The sequence below is a fragment of the Lampetra fluviatilis genome, chromosome 7 (assembly GCF_964198595.1).
Source record: "Lampetra fluviatilis chromosome 7, kcLamFluv1.1, whole genome shotgun sequence".
NCBI lineage: Eukaryota > Metazoa > Chordata > Hyperoartia > Petromyzontiformes > Petromyzontidae > Lampetra > Lampetra fluviatilis.
In genome coordinates, this window is record NC_136281.1 from 1,628,268 (window position 1) to 1,652,376 (window position 24,109).

The 24,109-nt window shown below is 42.0% G+C and overlaps 1 protein-coding gene across 2 annotated transcripts; it reads left to right on the top strand.

Moving 5' to 3' along the window:
- The first annotated feature begins 2,456 nt into the window (after window positions 1–2,456).
- On the top strand, window positions 2,457–23,480 carry DDX28 (DEAD-box helicase 28). 2 transcript variants are annotated; one of them, XM_078858115.1, is made up of 15 exons: window positions 2,457–2,591; window positions 4,206–4,375; window positions 4,519–4,696; window positions 5,578–5,721; window positions 6,794–6,851; window positions 7,865–8,016; window positions 9,896–9,964; window positions 12,032–12,116; window positions 13,796–13,902; window positions 15,573–15,689; window positions 16,344–16,440; window positions 17,072–17,226; window positions 18,596–18,688; window positions 19,833–19,985; window positions 21,253–23,480. In XM_078858115.1, exons 1-15 carry the CDS (start codon window positions 2,589–2,591, stop codon window positions 21,397–21,399), a joined length of 1,728 nt encoding a protein of 575 aa, XP_078714241.1. In that variant the 5' UTR covers window positions 2,457–2,588; the 3' UTR covers window positions 21,400–23,480. The 2 variants fall into 2 exon arrangements, with proteins under 2 accessions (XP_078714241.1, XP_078714242.1); XM_078858116.1 differs by having other exon boundaries at window positions 7,865–8,007.
- The last annotated feature ends 629 nt before the right edge of the window (window positions 23,481–24,109 follow it).

Sequence of the window (24,109 nt, forward strand, 5' to 3'; positions counted from 1 at the left end):
AGTCGCCACAGAACAACAACCATTTTAATATACACGTCATGGGGGCGGGGACATTTTTTATTGCACTTGTGGTTATATTAACAACGGTGAAGTTCACTTTATAATGTTTTGCCAACGTTCCACAAATGCTGTGATAATATGTTTACTTCCAAATAAAGAAAAATGTGTACATAGGCCTATTGATCTTCCAGACCAATGTTATTCAGCAGCATGTATTGGCCTGGAAACCCCATAATTAGGTCTATGGACTAAAACATTTGTGTTAATATGTCGAGAGACATGTAACATAGTTCTGTACTCTTTGGTTCTTTCGGTAAAGTTACGTAGATAGAAACATAAATACGTGACTTTACCGAAAGAACCAAAGAGTATGAATTCCTGCAGTAACGAAAGCTTCAAATCAACATAGTTCTGTTTATATATGTTGACTCAATTGTCTAGACTCTAGAGCAACACATAACGAGTTGGTATATTAAAGTAATTGGGACAACACATGAGTTGGTATATTACAGTAATTGGGACATATGTATGTGGGAAACGTAAGACTTTTACGTCTTCTGCACGAATTCTGTTTGCTAATTTCACATGTGAAGTCCAAGGCTACATTCAATCTCAAGTGAAACACGGCACTGCGGTTATCTTTGGTGGACCTCAAATTTGAATCAATACCCCGAACGCATTTAGGCCGAGTGTGTCCACATTTGATAATTTTGAAAATTACTCCGTGGAGGGAAATATAGTGTCTCGATCGTCCTACTCTGTAAATATGTTACGAATATCAAATGAACCCATGAATGTATTAAACTATATCACGTACTATTAATTTCCTACTGGCTCCAGATGCACTCTGACGTTGCAAACTTGGTATGCAGTCAATTTTAATCGGTGTTCATTTAATTTATCTCACTTTCGAGATCGTTTAAGCTATTCATTGTTTTTGCACGAGGTCGACAACTCAAATCAAGTCGTCGCCACGTAATTACTGTGGCGAATTTCCACAGCTCTGGCTCACAAAGCCGACGTATTCTGGTAAATTCAGCTGCTGGATTACAGCTTGAATTTGGGATTGTAACATCAAAACAGACGAGAGATATACATCCTTAAAAACATCCACTCAAGATCAATGCATACACGTCAAATTTACACGTGGTTATATTCCTAAAAGTATGTGGAAGAGTTGGTCAAACACCCCCCAGACAGGCCCTCGAGAGCTCGCCTCTATATGGAGGCCCTTCCACCAGCAGTGATGTGAGCGAGGCATTCCAGGGCTCCACCTTTAGATGTACATCCCACTAGTCTAGCAGGGGCGAAGTGTGTGCACGGTATTGCACTCCACGATGATCCAACTGATGGGAGGCCCTCATCCAGCCGTGCATAGACGATGGGCTTTGGAACACACTGATATGTATTTGTATGCGTGGAGTTATCACATTTCTCAATGGGGCGGTTAAATAATAAATGTCAACGTATCCTACATTGATAAATGTAGTTACGTATCGTAACAAGTGGATCATGAACATCCTCCAACGATGAACGCGAGGGGACTTGCCTTGGAGGGTTAAATCTATTTTATTTTGCGGTGGTTAAACAGATTACTAAAAGCAATATACAAAAACAACTTCAACGTTATATTGAACCAGCTTTGTGAAACCTCGTGACCCACACGGCGTAGGAGATGGATTGGCAATGAGTTACAACATTACACTGGTCAACAAATAAACATTTTTTTCTGGCCAGGACTTTAGCAGCTGTTTCAGGGTGCTGATTCCAAATATGATCTCATTTTTATGCTATCGGCATACCCCATTTTCATTGATTTTACCCGAAATTAACTCTGTCACTTATGATTGCAAGTTGTTGCAAGTCAGTGACTGCTTTAGTGTTAAAATATGGTGCTGTATTTTTAGGATAGTGTGTTTATAATATAATTTTATGTAGATATCCACATTTATTTAATATTTTTCTTCTGCAGTTTTTATTGAAAATGCAATATTTGATATCTCAAAAACATGATGTGATAGACAAAAACTGATGCCAGATTTGGAATCAGCACCCCAAAATTACCTTAAAACCGTTGGAATACCTTATGCCAGAAAAAGTGTGTTGACCAGTGAATTATTGCAGCATTGAACAAGATTCGATATCTCAAGTATAGCTAGTACTTGAGATTGAATTAAAATAATGGCATGAGTCTACACTCTTGCTCGGCAAAAATGAGTGGCGGCGTGCTAACATTTTGAAATTCGTCATCACGCGAATCACTTAGTGAGCCCCCTTGTCATCGGGGCCACCACCACCACCAACCATCACCACCACCAACCACCACCTACACCCACCACCAACCACCACCTACACCCACCACCAACCACCACCTACACCCACCACCAACCACCATCAACCACCCACCACCACCAACCAACACCACCAATCACCACCACCACTCCTGTGCCGTGCATCTCGGCCAGGAATATTCGCGCCCTGGCGCCCTCTGCTGGCGACCCTGGGGCTGACCAGGGGACTCGTGGAGGAAGCGGCAGCGAGGCTACAGCAAACAGCAGCCGGAGAGGGGCAAGAGGCGGCCTCCAAGCATGGCGAGTGAATGTCTTTCTCTAAATGACAAGCTCCCTGCGCCACATTCACTCTCCCCCTAATCCTCCTGTCTCCTCGCTCTGAGATCGGCGCTCGGTCCCACACTCTCGTCGTCTCTACGCTCTACGCTCTCTTCTCGCTTCGTCGCACTCCTGTGCGCTCACGGCAGACACCGGTGACGATTATCTGAAGCGGTCCTCCCCCTAGATCCACTCGGCCTCAAACGAGTAGCCGGTGCGTTCGTGCGGTAAACATCGCCCGCTGATGGAGACAACAACGGCGGCCGTGCCTGCTTTGTGCCGCATGTGCCACCCCACACAACCTTTCGTACGCCGCGGCCTTCCCACAGGCGCTACTCGCTCGCGAACGGCCCCTTGGCCCCCCAGCAGCCCGGTGTGAGCTACACGTGGGGGGGGGGGGGTCCCTTCTTTGTGCTCATGGCCGCGCCCTTGCGCGCACGTGGTGGCCACGTGCCGGGTAGTGCCGCTGTCACCGGGTGCCCAGCGCACGTGGCGGCTACGGCGCCCCCCGAGTTCATCACCGCTCCACTCGGCAATCGTCTCCCCCTCCCCCCTGGCTTTGTGTTATTGCTGCCCGTAATCTCCGGTCACCGTGTCTTAACTTCACCATTGTCGTGCTTCAACGACACCGTAGCAAACATTGGCTTTTAATCGGGAGGGAGGAGGTGGGGGTAGTCGTTTCCTGGAAATCGTTGACACGATTGGGATGGATTTCGATTCCGACATTGGTGCACCGGATCTCGTGTGGTTATAAGAGATGACAATTGAACGCCGATTGATTCTCTGTAGCGAGTGGCATCGGGGGATTGTCGGGCACGTTCAGTCAGGATGGATGTATGTTGCGCTCTTTCGAATCTGGGTTCGGATAGAGACGTTGACGGCCTCAATTTGGCTATCCACTGCTGGATTAAGACCTTCCCGCACCTCACCAATCGGACATTCATTTGATGTGATCATTAAATACAGGCGACCTTTTTTCAGGCGAGGAATCGAAAAATGTCTCTTACAAAATGTTGACTTCCCTAGGACGTTGCAGACAAAATAATGTCCGTCCTTTTCACAAGTTACATGATCATTCCACAAGGCACAGTAATAACACGATATAAAATTTGGTTGTCCAGTATTAGTGGACATTTTCAGTTGGTAGTGTTGAAGGACATTTTTCCCTTTTTGTTTCCATGTATCACAGAAGAGTAATAAAAGCCGAACAAACATACAATGGGCTAGCTGGAAAGGGCACTGCTAGTGCCGCACGTTATTCAAGTACTGTAACTTCTAAAGGATGCATCACATTCCCTAATTGACAATGACCATTACAATAGTTACAAATGGCAGTGTGTACCTTAATTACATATGTCTGTTGAATGAAATAAGTGCAACCTGTGAAATTAATGTTGATATTTTACGTAAAATGTTCAACGTTTTTGAAGAAAAAGATATTTCGTTTTAAACAATATTGAATGTCACCAGTCAGCTTGCAATACTATATTTATTGCGAAAAAAGGTTATTGAGGTACTGGATATTATGAAAAATGTCTATTCCCATTGAGGTCCCACTTAAGTTGCCCTTTAAAACAGTTGTTCATGTGCTTGCAGTTCAACTTGAATCGCGGATGGCGTGCATTGCGAAGTTGTCGCCTTGGCTATGGACAGCATACGAACTGCAGCAAAGCCACCCAGAAAGACTCTGCTGAAGTGCCCATTATTTGTATTCCACACAAGATACAGCAGCGCATTGAAAACGTTCAGAAGCTCAAAACTAACAGGTATGGTACGAGTGAAGGTCCGGATTTGTGCTTGGAAACAATTCAATATATTTCAACATTTATTTATATATACCATTTGAAATGTTCTGATAAGTAAATTTTATAATTGTTTAACGTAAGATTGGTGACATTTTTTGTTGTAGGTCACTAAAAGTATACACAATGCGAGCTGGAAAGATGCTGATCCGTGCCCGGAGGCCAGAATATAATCAACATTCCAGCATCACTCACAGCAAGTTCGCTTTTCCCCGGCTTGCCTCTCAGGGCTGGAAACACAACAAATCCATTGGAGATTTCTTTATCATAAACAGAATGCAAGAGGTATGTGAGATCATAGCATCCACTTCGAAGACAGAAGAAATGTAAATATATCAATATAAAACCTCAAGATGTTCCGCATGGGAGGCAGTGTAATTCTTAAGGCATGATGCCGATAATGAATGTAGCATCACGTGTTTAATGTGACTGGATACATTTCACCACGTGCACAACAGACGATTGTGGACGTGAAGTTTAACTATGTCGTGCTGAGCAGAATGTGGGACTCCTTTATACATTCTTTGTTCCAAAGCATGCATGAGTTCAACCTTGATTTGAAGCTTTCGTGACTACAGGAAACCATACTCTCTGGTTCTTTCGGTAAAGTCGCGTAGATAGAAAAAATTATAAAAGAACACGACGTTTCGGTCGCAACACCTGATGACGGACGCTTGTGTTACGACCGAAACGTCGTGTTCTTTTATTATTTTTTCTACCTATGTGACTTTACCGAAAGAATCAGAGAGCATGCATGAGTTGTGTAACTGATGGCTTGGATTACAAGTTTGTATTATATTCTCGTCGGAGCATTAACTTTCTGAAGTTATATGTAAGCATATATATTTTTTATTTTACCAGAAAAGGCCCACTGAGCTATGTAGCTCTTTTTCAGAAGCGACCTGGCAACAGACGATAGCTCAATGAAGTGGCTTATGATGTGGAAATTTATATCAGCCAAATACTCTAAACGCATGTTTCTAAATGTGGAGGGAAAAAACTGGAGGACACAGAGAAAAATCCACGCAATTAGAGGTGGAACATGCAACCTCCAAATATACAACAGGATCAAACCCACGACCTCCTGTATACCAGGCGAGGTAGTTAACATCTCACCACCGTGGATATGGCTATGATGTGGTGTTGATTGGTGTGCTCTTTTTCAGAATCCAATGGAACCTATTGTGGAAATTGAAGGGGACGGCAAAGAAATACAAACCAATGCCAACAGCTTTAGATCGTTTCGAATGTCTACGGAGGTGATGCAGGCATTGTCCAGCCAAGGCATCCAGGCTCCTACTCCAGTACAGGTGGGCATGCAGTTGTTTTGTATAAATGTGAGACATCATTTACTTGTTGTTTGGAAAGTTGTAAAAAATGTATGTTGAAAACAAGGTAGGAAAGTTGTTTATGGCAGCAAATTAATGAGGACCATAATATAATATGTGGAATTGGGCGGCTTACCAATGTCGACATGCAGTGGTAAAGAAGACCTGCAGTTTAAATTTACTTTTTGGTCTTGATAGAAGTTTCATTACAGGATTTTGCATTGAATTCACTATCGTGTGGGAATAGAGATGATTAATTGGAATATGAAGAGTGGCATCATCTTCAAGCCATCCATCAATCGGTTTGCCAGGACAGCTGTGGTCTGTTGTGTTAATCCTCAATGACTTATGCATATGGCCTCATATCAGGTGTCATTGACAGTAGCAGGTGGAGTATTTGGCAATTTTATGGATCCAGTAGCATTGCCACAAGGTTTCAGGTTTCAGTTAGGTCAGTGAGGGACATCTTCCTGATTTGACTTGGTGAGCTATAGGGCTTTTTTATGTCAATGGAGAGCTCTATGGTTTTATGAGCAGTGGTGAATTCGTCCGTGGGTGCAATGCGCCGAAGGAGTGCGATGTCTGATCAAGCACATCAGTGTCCTAAACCTCTGCAGCGTCGTGCTTTCTACCTGTGTTGCGTTTAAAGTCATACCACTTTATACCAAGCAGAGTTGGTAACCCATGTAAAACGCCTCTAAGCTTTGTGTTGTTAATAGCTAATGGGCTACAGTACTTCTTGATGGACTCCCCACCCCATGTCGGTTGTTGGGGTTGTTTGAACATACTTGACCATGCTGGTCAGTGTGGGTCAGTGACTGGAGTGGGGGGTGGTGGCGAGGGTCAGTTCACATTGAGTAACCACTGATGTCAGCCATGGCCAAGAATCAAACTAAGGTGTCAAAGGTAGTGCAATAACCACTACGCCACTGCTCAACCCCATTTGGTGTGCATACTATATAGCCCAATAAAATGTTTGTATTTTAATGTCCTGTACTTTGTTTAAACAATATCGCGAGTTTAAACACTGACCGCTTTATTTAAATGTTTTCAGATTCAAACAATTCCGCTAATCGTGAAGGGATCCCATGTTCTCTGTGCAGCTGCTACAGGTGAGCCTGAATACAGACGTAGCACGTGCTGCACAGACCGCTACATTCTTATCCTTAACTCATGGATTCTGATGAAGCCAATGAACAATCCACAGATGAGCATGGAGATCCATTTAGGGATACCCCACTATAATAATTATAATAATGAAAAATGACACGGAAAACACAATCTCCTCTTGTGATTCGGAGCCACTGCTTTCACAACATTCAATCACCTGTTCAGAAGAAAGTGAGAGGATTATTATTCATACATCAATCAATTGGGTATATAAACGGATCATCCTGTATTTGAGGTGAATCATATTTAGAGCTAAATACAGCCACCGGTTTCCCTTAATGCACAAATTTTCGTTACTTTTGCCAAAATGTGCAGAATTGATGTTGGAAAGAATATTGCATCTTTAGAAACTGTTTGGTAATTCATCGCAGCACACAAATTAACTTTGCAGTACAGTAACTTTATCACTGCTCCATTGTGTTTCCTGCATATTGTTACCACAATATTTTCCTTGTGTATTTGGAAGCGCTAAACCGGTGATTGATTATGAGTTTAAATAGAGACGATCTTTGTTTATGTATGTATGTTGAACGTATAACCAGGGTCCTTTGAGACCAGCAGTGTCTTAGTTCTATTACCCCATTGTAACTGAACTAAGTAGTTAAACATTGGGATTAGCATCCTCAATACCGATGATGTAAATATATTTGTTTCCTCTGTGGATTGAAGCTCCACTCAATTTGGAAAATGAGTTAATTTTTTGAAATGCTGATTTTTGAAGGACGTGCAATGTGTTTTTTGTGCCATCTCTTACAATTTGTCAAGTGCGACGGAAAATGTTCCTTTGCTACACTTTTATACATTGGTTTTCGTATGCTCACGCTTGCACTGTGCCGCTTACCAAGTCCAGCCGACTACATGTCGATCGTTATCTTACGTGTCACCTTCACATCTTATAACCGCGTTCGTGGTTTTCCAAGTTGTGCTCCAAGTGAGAGACGTTGTCTCTCTGCAGGCAGTGGCAAAACGCTCTGCTACCTGCTGCCGATCGTGGAGCAGCTCCGGGACGAGGAGAAGAAGGGTGGCGTGACGACGCAGCTGCGATGTCCACGCAGCGTGATCATTGTTCCCTCCCGTGAGCTCCTCGACCAAGTCAAAGTGAGAAAGGCAAACGTCTCGCCAAGACTGAAAAAGATGTCCTGTATTGTAACTGTGCACTTGCGTATCGGGGGGGGGGGGGGGGTGAGCGGAGTAAACTTGGTCTAAAAAAGTAAAGGTGCAGCTCTACAATTTTTTTCTAACGCCATTGTTGGCAAAAGGGTCTCGGCTAGAGTCAGCTCTATCAGGGCTCCTCTAGAGGGTATTTAGCCGATTCTTACACACTTTCCAGATTTCTCGGAAGACATGGAAGTACTCGGACTTTAGCACACTATACAAGACTTGCTGAACAACTCACTGTGGTGTACCCATATGTGTTGCTGGGTGGACAGAGGTCCGGGGGATTTAAGAAACGTGTTCCCATATTTTCAAATGTCGCACTGGGAGCTCAAAACGAGCCAAAGATTTCTGTATTGCAAATTCAGTGTGCTAAGCTTTACACCATTGTAGCAATCCAAAACTTGCTCTCATTGAATTTAAATCCTTGCTTTACATACATTTGATTAAGGGACGGGTCATTGTAACTTTTACCCAGGAACTATTTCATTTAAATTCCATGTACTGTACATTTATATCGTATATGCTTGGTGTCTGATTTAATGCTGTTGTGTGTGTTTTTTCTTGGTACAAATACTAAATGTCATGATCTTAGAAGGACCACCAGCATTGATCTCTGTGATGGTAAACCATCGTATAACAATTCTGTTCTGAATCGTGACAAGCACCTCAGCTACAAGACCCACCAGGACAATTGTGGCACCAGATAAAAGCGGCGAACAGCTGCTGGATCCCCCCAAACATCAAACCTGTGAACACGATCACACACATGCGCAGTGACTACAGGAAAATTATTTCCACCAGTCCACAGATCTGACTCAGTGTCTGCAAATCCCTTGCTTGTGCATTCAGTATATGTTGGGCTGAGTTTTGTTGATTCTGCTCAGCAATGTTTCTCGTACGGATAAATTACCATCATACGTCATAATGTATCTTATATCAAAGGGAAGTCTAGAGACAAAATGTCTCAATGCATTGCTGAATAATGTTTCCTTCAACATTTGGAAGAAAAATACCCACATCACTGATATTTTATGCCAAGTTTTCCCCTTTTTCGGCTGATAATTGGTGACTAAGTGCGATCTACCAATGCATGAATCAGGCCTAATAAGTTAATGAATCAAAGGAACACTTTGGAAAACGCAAGGTACAGGGCAGTGTGACATTGTAAAATATTTTTAGTCCTCGAGTTTTTTTTATAGAAATCCTAGATGCGAAAGGACATTTAAATGGGAAGAAATGTAACATATATATAAAAGGGAAATTTGTGAATGTGTGTCTGTTCGAAATGTTTAGCATACTTCCCAACATGCAACAAACTTGAAATTTGCCATGTGGGTATCTTCCAGACTGTACACAATGCAAAAAGTCTAAAAATAGACTTTTGTATTTTGTGGGGGGGGGGGGGGGGGGTGCAATAATGGATATATTTTGCACGGCAAGTGAGCGTAGGCCGTGTATTAATCTAAGACAAAAATCCAAGTCTCGGGCGAAGCCGGGTAGTAAAGCTAGTAAGTCATAAATTGACATGAAATTTAAATAACAAGTAAAATTATTTACGGGAATGCAAGAAAATCATAATGCCATCACCACAGCGTGTTAACAACCCATTATTTAGTTTTCGTGTAAAGAAATGGAAAAATATTCATAGCATTTAAGGCTTCCCTGACATGCCTGTACTATATTAACAATGGGCACAGGAGTGCTCACAAACTACCATTTATCATGTGTTTGTGTCAAATATTTCTGCAGATACCTAAAGTAGCAACTACATTGATGGTGGTAACATGTATTTATTGATGCTGGAAAAAGTGATACTATTGTTTTGCAGGCAGTTGCCAAAAGTCTGACCCATCATGCACCTCTGCGTGTTGAGGCCCTTGGCTGTGGACATAGTATGGTAAGAGATGATTGCTGCCATTTCATAACCAGTGTGTTCTCCTATGACCCGTGTTTTCATAACGCGAATTAGATATAACGCGATGAATTTATGAGGGAACACATTTTTTTAGAACTCGCATGTGAATTAGATTAACAGAACTATGTCGCGCGAGTAGGAATAAGCGGTTGTAGCATCATCACACAAGGCGGGATGCTGCTGGATGCTTCTAGATGCTACCCACGCGCCCCAGTCTTTGTCCAGCCTGCATACGCATCTCACGTGTTATTGTGGACTGTGCTTTACCCTAATATATTATTTATTATCACGCGATTTTTCCGAAACGCGTTGTTCTTCAGGAACACAACAACTACCGCGTTGTAGGAGAACAGACTGTACTAACCGAGTATGCACGGCTTTTCCTCTGTGAGGGAGGGAAATACCAAAGTTTGATGACTCGAGTACTACCAGCTTATGGATAAACCACCAGCACAGATACACACACAGCACCATATTACTCACATACAAACTAGATTTGAAGCTTTCGTGACTGCAGGAATTACTCTTTGGTTCTTTCGGTAAAGTCACGTAGAAATAAAAATGAATAAAATTGTAAATGTTGTGGCTTCAACACACCGGTGGGCTAAAGCAGTGAACTATTTGTCTTTTGTCAACGTGACACTTTTTTACTGATTGGCCGTGTTGGGTGGTGGAGGGTTACGACACATTTATAAATAACGCGATCTAAACCCAAAAACGTTGATTATGAATGAATAATAGAATACGACGTTTCGATTGCAACACAAGCAACCGTCATCAGGTGTGAATGAATCAAGCTCGGAGAGAGACACATACATAGAGAGACACACAGATAGAGAGACAAACACAGAGAGACACACACGCTCTGTGTGTCTGTCTCACACGGTCTCACACGGTTTGTGTGTCTCTCTCTGTGTGTTTGTCTCACACGCTCTGTGTGTGTCTCTCTCTATTTGTCTCTCTCTCTGTGTATGTGTTTGTCTCCGTGTCTGTGTTTGTCGCTCTCTCTCTCTGTGTATGTGTCTCTCTCCGAGCTTGCATTGGTTCACACCTGATGACGGTTGCTTGTGTTGCAATCGAAACGTCGTATTATATGATTTATTTTCTTTTATTTCTTCATGACTTTACCGAAAGAACCAAAGAGTACTCGCATGCATTTACAATCGATGAATACACTACTGATTGAATAAGCAATTCACTTGTGTTAAGTATTTTCTGTTTTAGTTATCAGTATTAAACCTTCTTCATTACTCTTTGATAAATCACATTAAAGCTATATGTTATATTATTGATATCTCTTGAAACACCTTTCCAGGCTTGATAGGCATAGCAACCAGATGTGTTTAGCATTGAAACCAAATGCGTGCTTGTTATGTCGAATTGCAATAACGTTGGTCACGTGGTAATTGATACAAGATTATAGAATATATGATAACACTAGTATTTCATTATCCAGCAATTTAACTGGGTTTCAAGACATTTTAGGAGTGTCCTTGTTTTGAACGTTAGGCCATCTGCTAAATGAGCATTTTGGGCTACCCACAAATATAAGTGCGTGACATAAAACCCAATGTAGATAGATCAGAAACCTATTTTTATGTTGCCACAGACTGGCTACCTTACAGCCATGCAGACGGGGAATCTCATAAATGTGCGTTATTGATTCCAGGGCTGTGCCACCGAATCTTACCACCTGTCATGGTTTTCCCAAGATCCTCCTCTATTTGAGTAAGCTGTCCTGGGAAATCTATAAGTCTTCACAGGACAATAAAAGTCCCGTTTTTTTAGTAATTTGCATAACAATACACCACTAAAGACTTACTTGTAATTCCCCCCTCTTCCACTATTGTGAAATATTATTTTCCCATTATATGTCCCGAATTTTTGTACCTCACAGTTGGCAACCCTCATGCTGCTATAAGTTAAGTGGGGTGATTAATAAGTTTCAGGTTAAGTGTATGGTCATGTGTTGAATAAAATGGCCATGGCTTTATGATTATGTCCTGCCTTTTACATTCTCTTTAAAGTGTAAGTCACTTGATGTTTCAGAGTCAAGTTCGGCAATTTCTGGACTCCCACTTGATTGACGTTCTAATTACAACACCTGGCACGCTCTGGAGAGCTCTGAAGCAAGGTGAGTTTGTGCTGACCCGGCTCTCAGACTCTAAGGAAGTGATTTCTTTCTTTCACCGATTGCACAACTGGAACACACCTCACGACAAGACACAATAAATGTGTTTTGTGCATCTTGCTGTCTCTCGGTTGTGGTGAATTCACATTTTCAGGTGTTTTAGATTAAAGTGCAATTGATGTTCTGGCCACTTCCATAACATGCCCTTGATATGAGCCCTTCTATTGCATCCTGCAATTTATTACAGTTTAATCAGATTTTTATAGAATACTTAACTAAAGCAGTTTAAACTCACCGGTACTATATTTTGGTTTTATTTCTTGTTATAATGCAGCATGTTTGGGTTTTTACTGGCATGTCAGTGTTTTATTCGTGTAAGATTTTTGTTTGTTTTTACCTCTGATGTACAGCACATGGAGATTAGTAATTTGAAATGTGCTTTATAAAAATTAGTTTATTATTTCTATTATATTTATTTAACATATCTTTACTCGATGTCTGTTAACCAACTGGAATGGTATTGAATAAAGTGAAGGTCATGAAACCAGAATACAATTGATAAAAAACGCATGTCAAATTCTTTTTTTGGAATTAATGACTTACAACAACTACGCTATATCCATAGATCTTTATCACCAGGGTGTCATTAAAACACGTTTCACTTTTATGCTCCTTGATTATGAAGAGACATATCATTAATTTGAAACTGAATTCGTTATTGAGGCGTAGCTCATCTGAGGACACGATGAAAGATTTACAATAAAAAAACATCAACAACGAGCAGTTCCAATGATATGCAATGCCGGCAATGAAATAAGATATTGAAAGGGAGACTTGCGCGATTAATTATTCGATCCAGCCCCTGTGTGGATGCCTGAGAAGCAGTGGCTACAGCAGCATAATAAAAGTGTATGGCCTCATGTTTTATTTTTTTAGCATGGTCCATGGTAACTCATTGTCCAGTTTGGCAAAAGGAGAACTTCAGCCCACCTCAGTTATGATGTGACAATGGGTATATTTTTATATTTCTAATTTAAAACGTGCATCATTATGGACAGATTTGGAATTTTGGTGATGAAACTGGCCACACAATGTCCTGTTCCTGCACATCGCAGAACATTGTGAGTTTTGCAAATGCAAAGCAAATGCCCTCTGGAGGGGCTCTCTAGTGCTCTCCCTAGTGTTGGCATGTATTCGTATTTTTTGTCAAACATTACTGGGGGATTCCGAAAGCAATAAAACACCCTTTGTGCAGCTCAGTCTCTTGTGTGTCACTTGTGCTCATGAGGCATTCCAGCTGCATTCTGTTGAACCTTATGACCTGAGGGGCATCTGTATTGCAACCGTTTTTAATTTGTTTTGCACTTTAGGAGCGATTATATTTTATAACCGTGTTAGGTCTAATATGGGGAATTTTATTTGGAGAATGTTCCGTGCCTCTCATTATATACTTACATATATATTTGATATAACATGGACCAAGCAAAGTTTTGAAAAAAACATGTATCGCCTCACAAAATGGTCACAATTTGTAATAAAAGACAAGTGTGAAAGTTGCCTTAAATCACTCCTTTAAAAAAAATAGTTTCTTCTATTTGATCAATACCAGATTTTTAGGCCTCAAAACAATCCCCATTCTGCTCTTCGTTGGTGAACTGCCTTTAACTTTTGAATCATTTCAGACCTGTTGGATTTCTCTGCCTTGAGACACTTTGTGTTGGACGAAGTGGACACCCTGTTGGACGACAGCTTTAACTCGGAGCTGCAGAGTATCTTCACGCATATCAACGTGAGCAGCAGCGTTGTTTGCCTTCAATATGTCACGCTGTTAGTAGTGCAGTCGTGCACTTACCTTTTAAAATGTGCCGCTTTTCGTTTAAAGGGTAAAAGTGCAACTCTCCAATTTCTTGCTCATGCCACTGCCGAAATAAGGGCCTCCACCAGAAAGCGCTTGTGGAGGGTATTTTAGATTTCTCTTCCATGCTGGCCAGATATCTTCGAAAAAGTGGGAGTACCCACACTTTGCCCCACCACCCACGACCTGCCAATTGACTCACTTCGGTGTGCCCATTTGTCCTGCTGGGCGGACGGAGGCGTTTCGATTTAAGATACTGTCAGCTAACCATTATACCATGGCAGGATTCTGGAAAAATAGTATAAACTTTTTAAGTACACCAAATTGTTACCAAAGACCTGAAATTATTCAACCCTAATTTAATTGTAATTCCAGTTCAGCCCTCTAAGCTGGTCAACTGGGCTAATTCCAAAAATGTAGTTATTCTTTCCACTTATTAGCTTGTTACTCACAACTATGCCGCCGCTGAAACGTGCTCTGTGTCTCAGGAATTTAATATTAAACCATAATTATCCTAAATGTGCCTCAGTCTTGTTCGCTGAGCCTTTAGCTTTACCAGTGGGAAAAGCAAAGGTGCCTTATAATTGCTCTCTGATCCTCGGGTATTAACTATACACCGTAACATCATAAAAAGTGCCTTTATTCTGGATTTGTGAGCATTAGGCACCAATTATGAACTGTAAAATAACAAAATATCTTAGCCTGCATCATTGCACTTCAGAATTTGAAAACGAACCCGCAAGGATCTTATGAATGTGAGCCTGACTTTGTAAGCTCCAGGCAACAACATTGAAATTTACGACTCCTAATGAGTCTTGTGCTATTTTGCTTCATATTGGTTGTATGTTTGACGCAGTAAAGGTTCTACATGCTCTTAACTTTCACTCCTCACGGATTCACTGTGTGCGTACTTAGAGGATAGCATTGCTAAGTATTGAGATACCACTCCATAATACCATTACATAAATTTTGTGTATTTAATGGAAATTGCACATTAATAATATATCCTAGTTAAACCACCAATATCTATGCAATTAACAGTTTTATTGATTCTACCGTTTACATAAATCCTTGTCAGTTTACGCACGAGTACAATGGCCACCCTATAGATCTCTTTCATATTTCTGTAACCTGATTTTAACTATACTATGCTCAGTCTAAAACTAATCTTGCAAGCTGATGTATGCTCCAGGGAATATGTTGTTTAACGTGGATTTTCGTGCAATATATTTTTGTATTTGTCATGTGACACAGTAGTTTATGCTCCGATTTATATTTGCTTCATTGCTGGACTTTGTTTTGCTTTTGTGGTGTTGGTGAACCAGGTCACTCTTGCGAATGAGATCCTTATCCGGGTTTGTGGAGTTATCACCTCGTTAAAAAAACACAATTGACACTTTAAACTTTGCTTAGAAGCTTTACACCCTTACAATCGACTCAGTAAATGCAAGGTCATCGTTTAATTGGTCAAATCAGAGTGTCTGCCACCAAGCAACTCGGTGGCGCTCACCACCGGGGTGGTCCTGAGATAACCGTGGACATTCCTCGTTACGATGGATGTCCATTGGACAACCACGCTTGATTTAATGACAATTATTTCCCAGGTGCGGCAGAAACCCGATGCATCTGCCGGCCTACACCCGTGGGACGGGACACAGCTCATTTTGATTGGAGCAACATTTCCACGCGGCGTTGACGAGCTGCTGGGACAAGTTATGGATGTAAGCAACGCAGTATGAACGCCGAGGTGAAGGTAAAGGTGTGATTGCTTGCTCACGCCACCGCTGGTGGAAGAGCCTCCATTGGACGGAGCTTTAGAGAGCCCCTCGAGAGGGTGTTTGGCCTACGCTTCCATCCTGGCCAGACGCGACCTGCTGATCGACTAACTGCGGTGTTCCCATTTATACTGCTGGGTGGACAGAGGTTGGTTGATTGAACCGGTGGCCTCTGGATTGCAAGTCAAGTGTGTTTACCATTGCACGATCCTACACTAATCAGTCATGTAATGTTTAGATATGTTAGAACATATACACATGCTTTCAAATTTCCTGAACTGGGAGCCTCAGAACCAGTTCAGATATTCGTCACTGATGTTCGCTATGGCCGTGAACCAAACTCGGATCGTCAGGTTCGTAGTGCAGTACACTGGCTACTTCACCACTGCTCCCAATATGTATTACATAGGTGCGCACAGACATCTTTCATTGCTTTGTGTGGATTTAATTCCTGTGAATAGACCAAACGGTGACTTGAGTATGCTTTGGATGGCAATTGTGTTTTGCTTATTGTGAGCACTCGCACAAAGTGTTGTTCATAAGTATTACACAGTGCGGGATGAATGGTGTGCTAACCAAAAATAATTGCACTCTTTCCAGACCTCCAGCTTCAGAGTGGTGCGCAGCAATTTCCTGCACTGTGTGCCTCCTCATGTGGAACAGACGTTCATGAGGGTAAATAACGATGACAAATTAGGTAAGGAACCATTTTATGACTTTGGTTTTGCCTGATTATAAAATATATATTCATTTTTAAAATGTGTACAATATTAGTCGAAAATAGCATTTTATATTGACCTGTCACTTTTTGCAAGAAATTATTATTTTTGGGATCTGGATGGGCAGGGATGGAGAGCAGGCTTGGCTGGGATGGAGAGCACACTGTAGTTGGTCACAACATTGAACAGAGCAGGTGACAGAACATGCCCATGACAAAATACACTCCTGCTTCTCTCCTCAAGCACCTCTTGATGTTTTTTTTACCAAACATTGCTCAATACTTTTAATTTGCTATTGCTTAAAAATGGTAGAAAAGTGCAACAAGCAGATTATCACCATCTTCACGCGTTATCCTTGACGTAGCTGACTGCAGATACAGAGTGTAAACACGATTCACGTGAGGCATACTTTTCTGATTTATTCATCGATTCCAGGAGCTGGGTGCTCATTTGTTTCTGTTATTCCCCACATCATGGGCATGCCGTTGTGATGGACTTTAGTATGATAATAAGCTCAACACTGAATAATAGGGGATTCTGCTGTACCTAATGCTGTGTACGCGCCTGGGTTGTTGTTGAACATTTCGTGAGAATGTGTTTCTTTTGCAGCCACTCTGATAGATCTGTTAAAGAAGAGAGATGGACACTCGCAGTCTGGTGTCATCGTCTTCTGTAACAAAGCGACCACGGTCAATTGGATCGGATACATGCTCGATGCAAATCACGTTAAGCACGTCCGCCTGCAGGGAACAATGCCTTTTGAGGTAGGCACTCATTGATGGAATAATTAGCACAGTGTTTGTTGTCCTTCCCCAAGCCCATTGTTCTTGCATTTGCATAATGCATGTTGATGACCATATCAATAACCCAAACTGCAATGGATGCCCATAGTCATTTATATGCGTTCATGAACCCCTCCCTACACTTCACGCAAGAAGTGCTCACAAGTGATGTCATCACATCTAGCCCTCTATTTAAGGAACGAAACAGGAGGATTTCTCCACAAATCTGGCTGTCGCCTGATGAAGCTAGTTGTAATTACTGGCAAAACGTCATTCTCAAGATTGTAAATGTTGTGGCTTTGCTCTTCAACACACCGGTGTGCTGTATTAGTGACGAATTGCCACGTTCTGTTTACGTGACAAACTTGACTAGTTGGCTGTCGGGTGGTAGCGGGTTTAACAACACATTTATATATTCACGCAAGCCTACATGTTTAATGGTATACAGTATCGTTTAACCACAGTCTGGTTTTCCGCTACCCGTGATTTCAAATCTCCAGCTGTGTTCAAACAATCCACCACCAGTGGCACATCAAGAGCGTGTCCCCACCACGCTTGACCACGTACAGTACCTGCCCGCATTGTTCAATGTTGTGCAGCAGTCATCAAAGCATAGCAGTGCTGTAATTTATACCTCGTGAAAGTGTACTATAATTACAGTACAATACTACAAATTGTTGCCCTTAATAATGGCCCCTAAGCGTTGGGCTGGTGGTGAAGGTGAGCATAATGTGAAGAGGGCAAGGAAAGTGGTTTGTCTTGAAAGAAAAAAGTTGAGTTGCTCGATCGTCTTGCGCGGGCACATCCCACTTGATTTGGTCAAAGGCAGCCGACTGGTAAACAAACGTGGCATAGAATAGGAAGCCAACACACAACAGCCGGGATGACCCAGGACCAAATGGAGGTGGGGGGGGGGAACTGCCTAGAGAAGAACTTGCACAGGGCAGGACAGTCCATCGATGTAGAGGCGTTAATTGGTACTCCCCATCCTGTTGGCTGGCAGCTCCCCCTTCTCGTCAACAGGGGGCGGAAGCGGGGTCACGCCAGTGTCAGTGACCATGGCCCAAGGGGCCAACGACAATCCCTGGGAAGCAGATCCTGGGACACATTCCCGGACCCCGGGATGGGGGACTGGGGGATGATGTCACCTTCCAGAAAGTTCTGGAAGGGAGGCGTATCTAGGGCGGAGCAAGCCAAGAACTAGTATATAAGCCGGACCTCTCATGGGTCTGGGGCATCCGGAGACGGCATAAACGATCATCTGACCTGACTCCACATGTGTTTTACAAAGTTGATTGTTTATTAAATGACGTATAAAGTTTGACGGATGTATGTAATGCTTGTTTTGCAGATGCGGGTTGACATTCTGAAGAGGTTTCGCGAGAAGGATGCTGCTGTGTTGGTTTGCACGGACATCGGATCGCGGGGCCTGGACACAGTGAGAGTAAGAGGATTATTTTTACCACGGTTACTAAATACAGGTCCAAAGGTCTACAAATGGCCAGCACCATCTTTAAATTATATCGTGCCGTACATAGCCGATTTCCCGCACCTCCGATTAGCACGGTTGGCTACGTACGGTACGAAATAAGTTCAACATACATAACACTATGTAACACAATTTTTTTCCTGGGTAGTAAGTGTTCTTCCATATAGCTTATGCCTAAAAAGTATAGAAAATGGCTATTATTCCCCACAAACTTTGCTTTTGTGACCAGGACAGTGATATTTTGAAATTTACCTATTTTCAATGAGAAAACAGGCGAATTTGTGTCTTTTCGTTCACATAAAGTCAGAAAAAAAACATATGATTCAAAATTTACATGTATTTATACTAAAGTAATACAAAATTTACTGCAAAAGATTTTGAAGCGAGTAGTTTTTCGAGATTTACGATTATACTGTAAATCACTTTCACAAATCAGCCCCCAAATGTAGTCTCCCATCATGTTCTCGTTATACTGTCCTTGTTAGCGGCATTCAAAGTCCAGTATATCCTGGTGGAAGCGCTCGCCTTGCTCCTCCGAGTACGCTTCCATGTTTTCCTTGAATTTATCCAAATGAGCATCAAGGATATGGACTTTGAGGGACATCCTACAGCCCATTGTGCCGTAGTTCTTCAGAGTTTCAACCAACTCTACATAGTTTGACCTTGTGATTCCCCAGGAAGCTACGAACCACTGCGACAAAGCTGTTCCAAGCTGATTTCTCCTTCCACTGAGCTTCTTGGATAATTAATTGCACTCCAGGATCTTCTCTATCTGTGGTCCGACTAAGTCACCCGTTTTGACCTTTGCCTCAGACAGCTTAGGGAAGATGTCTTGAAGGTACTTGAAGGCTGCCGACTCCTTATCTCCAGCTCTGCCAAATTATTTCACAAGGCCCAATTTGATGTGCAGTGGTGGCATCAGTACCTTCCGGGGGTCCACTGGTGGCTCCAAGAATACACAGTGTATAATCGGAGGTGTGGGAGAAAGACAACAAACTAAATGGTGTTATCAGAACATAACACTGCATTGGGTGGGACAGATGCTGAAATTATAGTAGATACAATTGTTAATAGCTTGTTTTTCCACCTCTTTATTCAGGTGGAAACGGTAATAAATTACGATTTCCCGACGTGCCTATCGGATTACCTGCACCGCGTGGGCCGCGTAGGCCGGGTGGGGAGCCTGGTGAGGGGCTCCGTTGTCAACATCGTCACTCATCCCTGGGATGTGGAGTTGGTGCAGAAGATTGAGGTACGGCTCTTGCCTTCTATTGAGTTTGTCACCTCGGGATGAAACGTGAGGTTTTTAAAATTTATATTTGCCCCCCGCGGCCAGCCCAGCCCAGGACACGCTGGTGGGACTATGTCATTTGGCTGGCCTGGGAACGTTTGGGAATCCCCCAGGAAGAGCTAGAGTCTGTCGCCAGGGAAGGGGCGGTCTGGACCGCCCTACTCAACATGCTGCCGCCACGACCCTCGCCAGGACAAGCGGATTGAGAAACGAACAAAACGAACATTTGTGAACTTTTTCAGCGCAAATGTTAAATATTTAAACGGATAGTAAATGATAAAGGTGTAACCCTACAATGGCTTTCTCCAGCCATTACTGTCAAAATGCCTTTCACTATAGCAAGGTCTTCAGTTCCTCTAGACGATATTTGACCTCTTCCATGCTGATCTGACATCTTTGAAGAGGTGGGAGTAGCCACACCTTATCCGATCACACCTGACCTGCCAATAGACGCACTGGTGTACCCAGTTATACCGCTGGGTAAACAGAGACACGGGGTGTTCTGTGGTTCTTTCGGTAAAGTCACGTAGAAAAAAAATAACGACCGCTTGTGTTGCGATCGAAACGTGATGTTTTTAGTTATTTTTATTCACTTTATTTTTATTATTTATTATTTTTTCTATCTACGTGACTTTACCGAAAGAACCCTAGAATATGAATTCCTGCAGTCATGAAAGTTTTAAGTCAGAGACAGGGTGATTTAAGAAACTTCTGTTTCAACTCTGTGCTAGGAAAGAGAACTGGCGACCGCTGCATTGATTGCAATTCCACCGTGCTAATTATTCCATCAAGGCAGCAAAACAGATCAAAAACCTACTTAAAGTAATTTACAGGAAAGTTAACACTAAAAAACATTGTATTCATGACTTTCGCATTCTCTAAATCTATAATATTCCGACATGCATTTTCAAATTAATAATAAACGTTATATTTTTGTATTTTCAGCTTTCGTCATAATTAAACCTCACTCAATAGCCCTAAGATAAATGTGCCTTTTTAGATTTAGTTTTAGTATAATTCTTGTTGCCAGAATTACCTGTTGTTTTACGGTGATGCTATGAAGTTTTAATGGGTGATGAGCAACTCGCTAAAAATAATAAAATTTTCAGTTATCAGGATGTTTTGTTTCTCTGCAGAAAGTATTTTGTCAAGACACGACTTCTAAAATATTCCCCGCTTTGAAGACTGTAACGCTGTCGGCAACTTTGTGATATCGTTTGTCTTGCAGATTGCGGTGCGACGTCACACGCCACTGCCGGGTATCAACGCGAATATCAAACGCAAGCTCAAGAGTCGACATGACATTCACGAGGAAGTACAAAAGGAGAAGGGGGAGGAGGAGGAGGAGGAAGAATCTTCCGAATTTATGCATTAACAAGTCAGGCAAAAATGTCAGTTTACCTTCCCCAATGAATTCACTTGTTGGTCTTCCATGCGTAATATAATTATCCGCTCACAGCTGTTGCAACGTTTGGTTTGTATCCCCTATTACCATCAAGGCACTTTAAATCTAGATTGAAAACTCATTTCTTGAGAACTGCTTTTTTGTTTAGTTGTCCTTCAGCCGCACCTCCGATTTAGCACAGTTGACTACGTACGGTGCTGAAAAAGTTCAACGTACATACAAAGCCACCTTAAAATCTGCAAACGGTACAAAGACATTGCAAATATCAGAGCATTTATAGCTCGGGCTGAGCAGCTATATTGGCCTTCTCTGATCTGACATTGGTGTGACTAGGCCATAAAAAAGGCTGTCTGGTGTAGGCCAATCAGTTTCAAATACAATAGAAATATTATCAGAACATGTTTGTTTGTATGTTCACCACAAGTACGTGTGGTTGATTCCTTGGCGTTTGGACATATCTGCAAACAGCACCACACGTCGAGCACCAGCGCCGTCGAGCACTCATTCAATTTATTTTTTGAGTAAAAACTCGCCTCCACTAAAGAGAGCATTGTAATACTTTACAGTATAAATTAAACGAAGGTAGTCGTACCTATAAAATCAAGACACATAAAAATATCAAAATGAGAGGACATACTCAAGGAAAAGCTAAAAGGAAAAAAATAGTCTTGCAGAGTTTCCTGAATTGTTTGGGACTCAGAGCCAATCTGAGGGCCGGCGGAAGACAGTTCCAGATCTTGGGCACCACACTCGAGAAGGCCCCCTACTACGGCCCAGCGTAGAATGAAACATTGATCTGGTCCCAACAATTAACAAGGCAACGCAGTCCTCTTTTTACTTCAATGTTTTCAACCAATGAATGACCGTTTACATGTATGCATGTTGAACTTCTTTCACACTGTATGTCGCCGACCATACTAATCAGAGGTGCGGGCGAAGGACAACAAACTAAACGCAAAAAAGCAGTTCTAAATAAATGAGTTTTCTAAATTTATAAGTGCATAGCTTCAGTGGCTTCCAAATGTCAGGAAGAGCATTCCAGATGGCCGCAGAAGCACATCTGAAAGCATGTGATGCAGTGACTGTCTTTGATGGCGAGCTAAAAGCCGCTGCGAGGATGTTCGCGCGATGGTTTATGCGCCTTGACGAGATCAGCAAGGTGTTGTGGTTCAAGTGTTGTTTGAGCACACAATTTGTCAAGTTTTGTCGATGTAAAAAAATCAAGAGTTTATCAAGAAAATGTCACGTGTGTCATACTTTAACGTGGTAACTTTGATATTTATTGCATTGCATATTAACATTTTAAATGGTTATACCGCGGTACCCAATTCTGATTTGGAAATTCAGGCACTTGATTTCCGAATTTGTTCCTTCGGGTGTTGCGTAACAATTTTTAAACTCTCAGTAAAGTAAGAAGATATTTGTCGGTGGCAGTGTGAAAGTGAGAGATCTCAAATGTGCTCCTCTCTTGCCAGTTGTGTGAAACTTGTGGGCCCTGATGCGAGCCAAATTGGGAAATATTTGTGACACCGAATGTCACTGGTTCAGTGCATTCCTGCCGTGTGAAGAGTAGACCCAAATATTCTCAAAAAGGGGCTGTCTGTACCTCCCTCTCGTCGCAAGCTCCTTTGGCCTCCTTTGGCCAGCAGGTGCATGAGCAAGCAATTGTTTGGCTGCAACTTGGTATCTATTATCGAAGAGTATACGCTTGTGTGTATATAAATGTACCTTTACACATTTCCACACAATCTAATTTCATAACAAATGTTATTGCACTAAAACATTAAGGCAGATGCATAGTGAAGGCTAAAGTGATCCCAGAAGCAAACGTTTGTATAGGAATGTTTTCAGACTCTGCATTAATTAATGTTAATATAATGTACAGGATTATTTTGTTTGCGAGTTAAGAGGATGTACATATTGTATCTGGTGATAAAGTGTTCTTTTGATAAAAACATATTTTAAATGTGTTTAAAAATCCGGTTTTCTGGTACATAAGCGTGAATTAAACTACAAGTTTCGTAAGTAAAAATAAAACCGCATGCCTTGTTTTTTCATGAATACCGTGATCTTATTTTTCCCATCTTGTCACCAGTAAGTAAACAGTGCGTGGAATGAGTCGTCACAACGTTGTGTTACACTTGTTTCATGTTCATATTAAATGTACTGTAATGAGTGAACGTCTTACATGTCGTGCACATGTATGTACACAGCAAGTGGCACATAGCCAGACGAAGACACTTAAGATGATTCAGCATTATTGGTGATTACACATCCTCCAAATGATATTTGCATTTGGAGGATGTGTGGGGCCTTCCATAAATGACGTCACGCGATTTTTTACCCCCCCCCATCACACGACGTCACAAAGTCAGACCCCCCCTCAAATATGACGTCACAAAGCTCTGTCCCCCCCAAAATAAAACATGCTTCAAATCGCTTTAAACTATTGTCATCGTAGTGCGTATTAAATGTGGTGCTGCACTCTGATGTAGGAGAAAACATTTATTGAAATGTCTATTTAATTAAGTATAACGTGTTGTCTATATTTATTTAAAGTTGCGCATTTTGATGTGACGTCACATTTCTCAAACCCCCCCCCCACATCGTCACACATGTCTGATCCCCCCCCCCTCTCTAGGTGCGTGACGTCATTTATGGACGGCCCCTGTAAAAAATT

Coding starts and splice junctions, on each gene's coding strand:
- DDX28 (XM_078858115.1), top strand. Junction 5,722..6,793: donor AGGCTCCTACTCCAGTACAG/GTGGGCATGCAG, acceptor AAATGTTTTCAG/ATTCAAACAATTCCGCTAAT. Junction 6,852..7,864: donor TCTCTGTGCAGCTGCTACAG/GTGAGCCTGAAT, acceptor GTCTCTCTGCAG/GCAGTGGCAAAACGCTCTGC.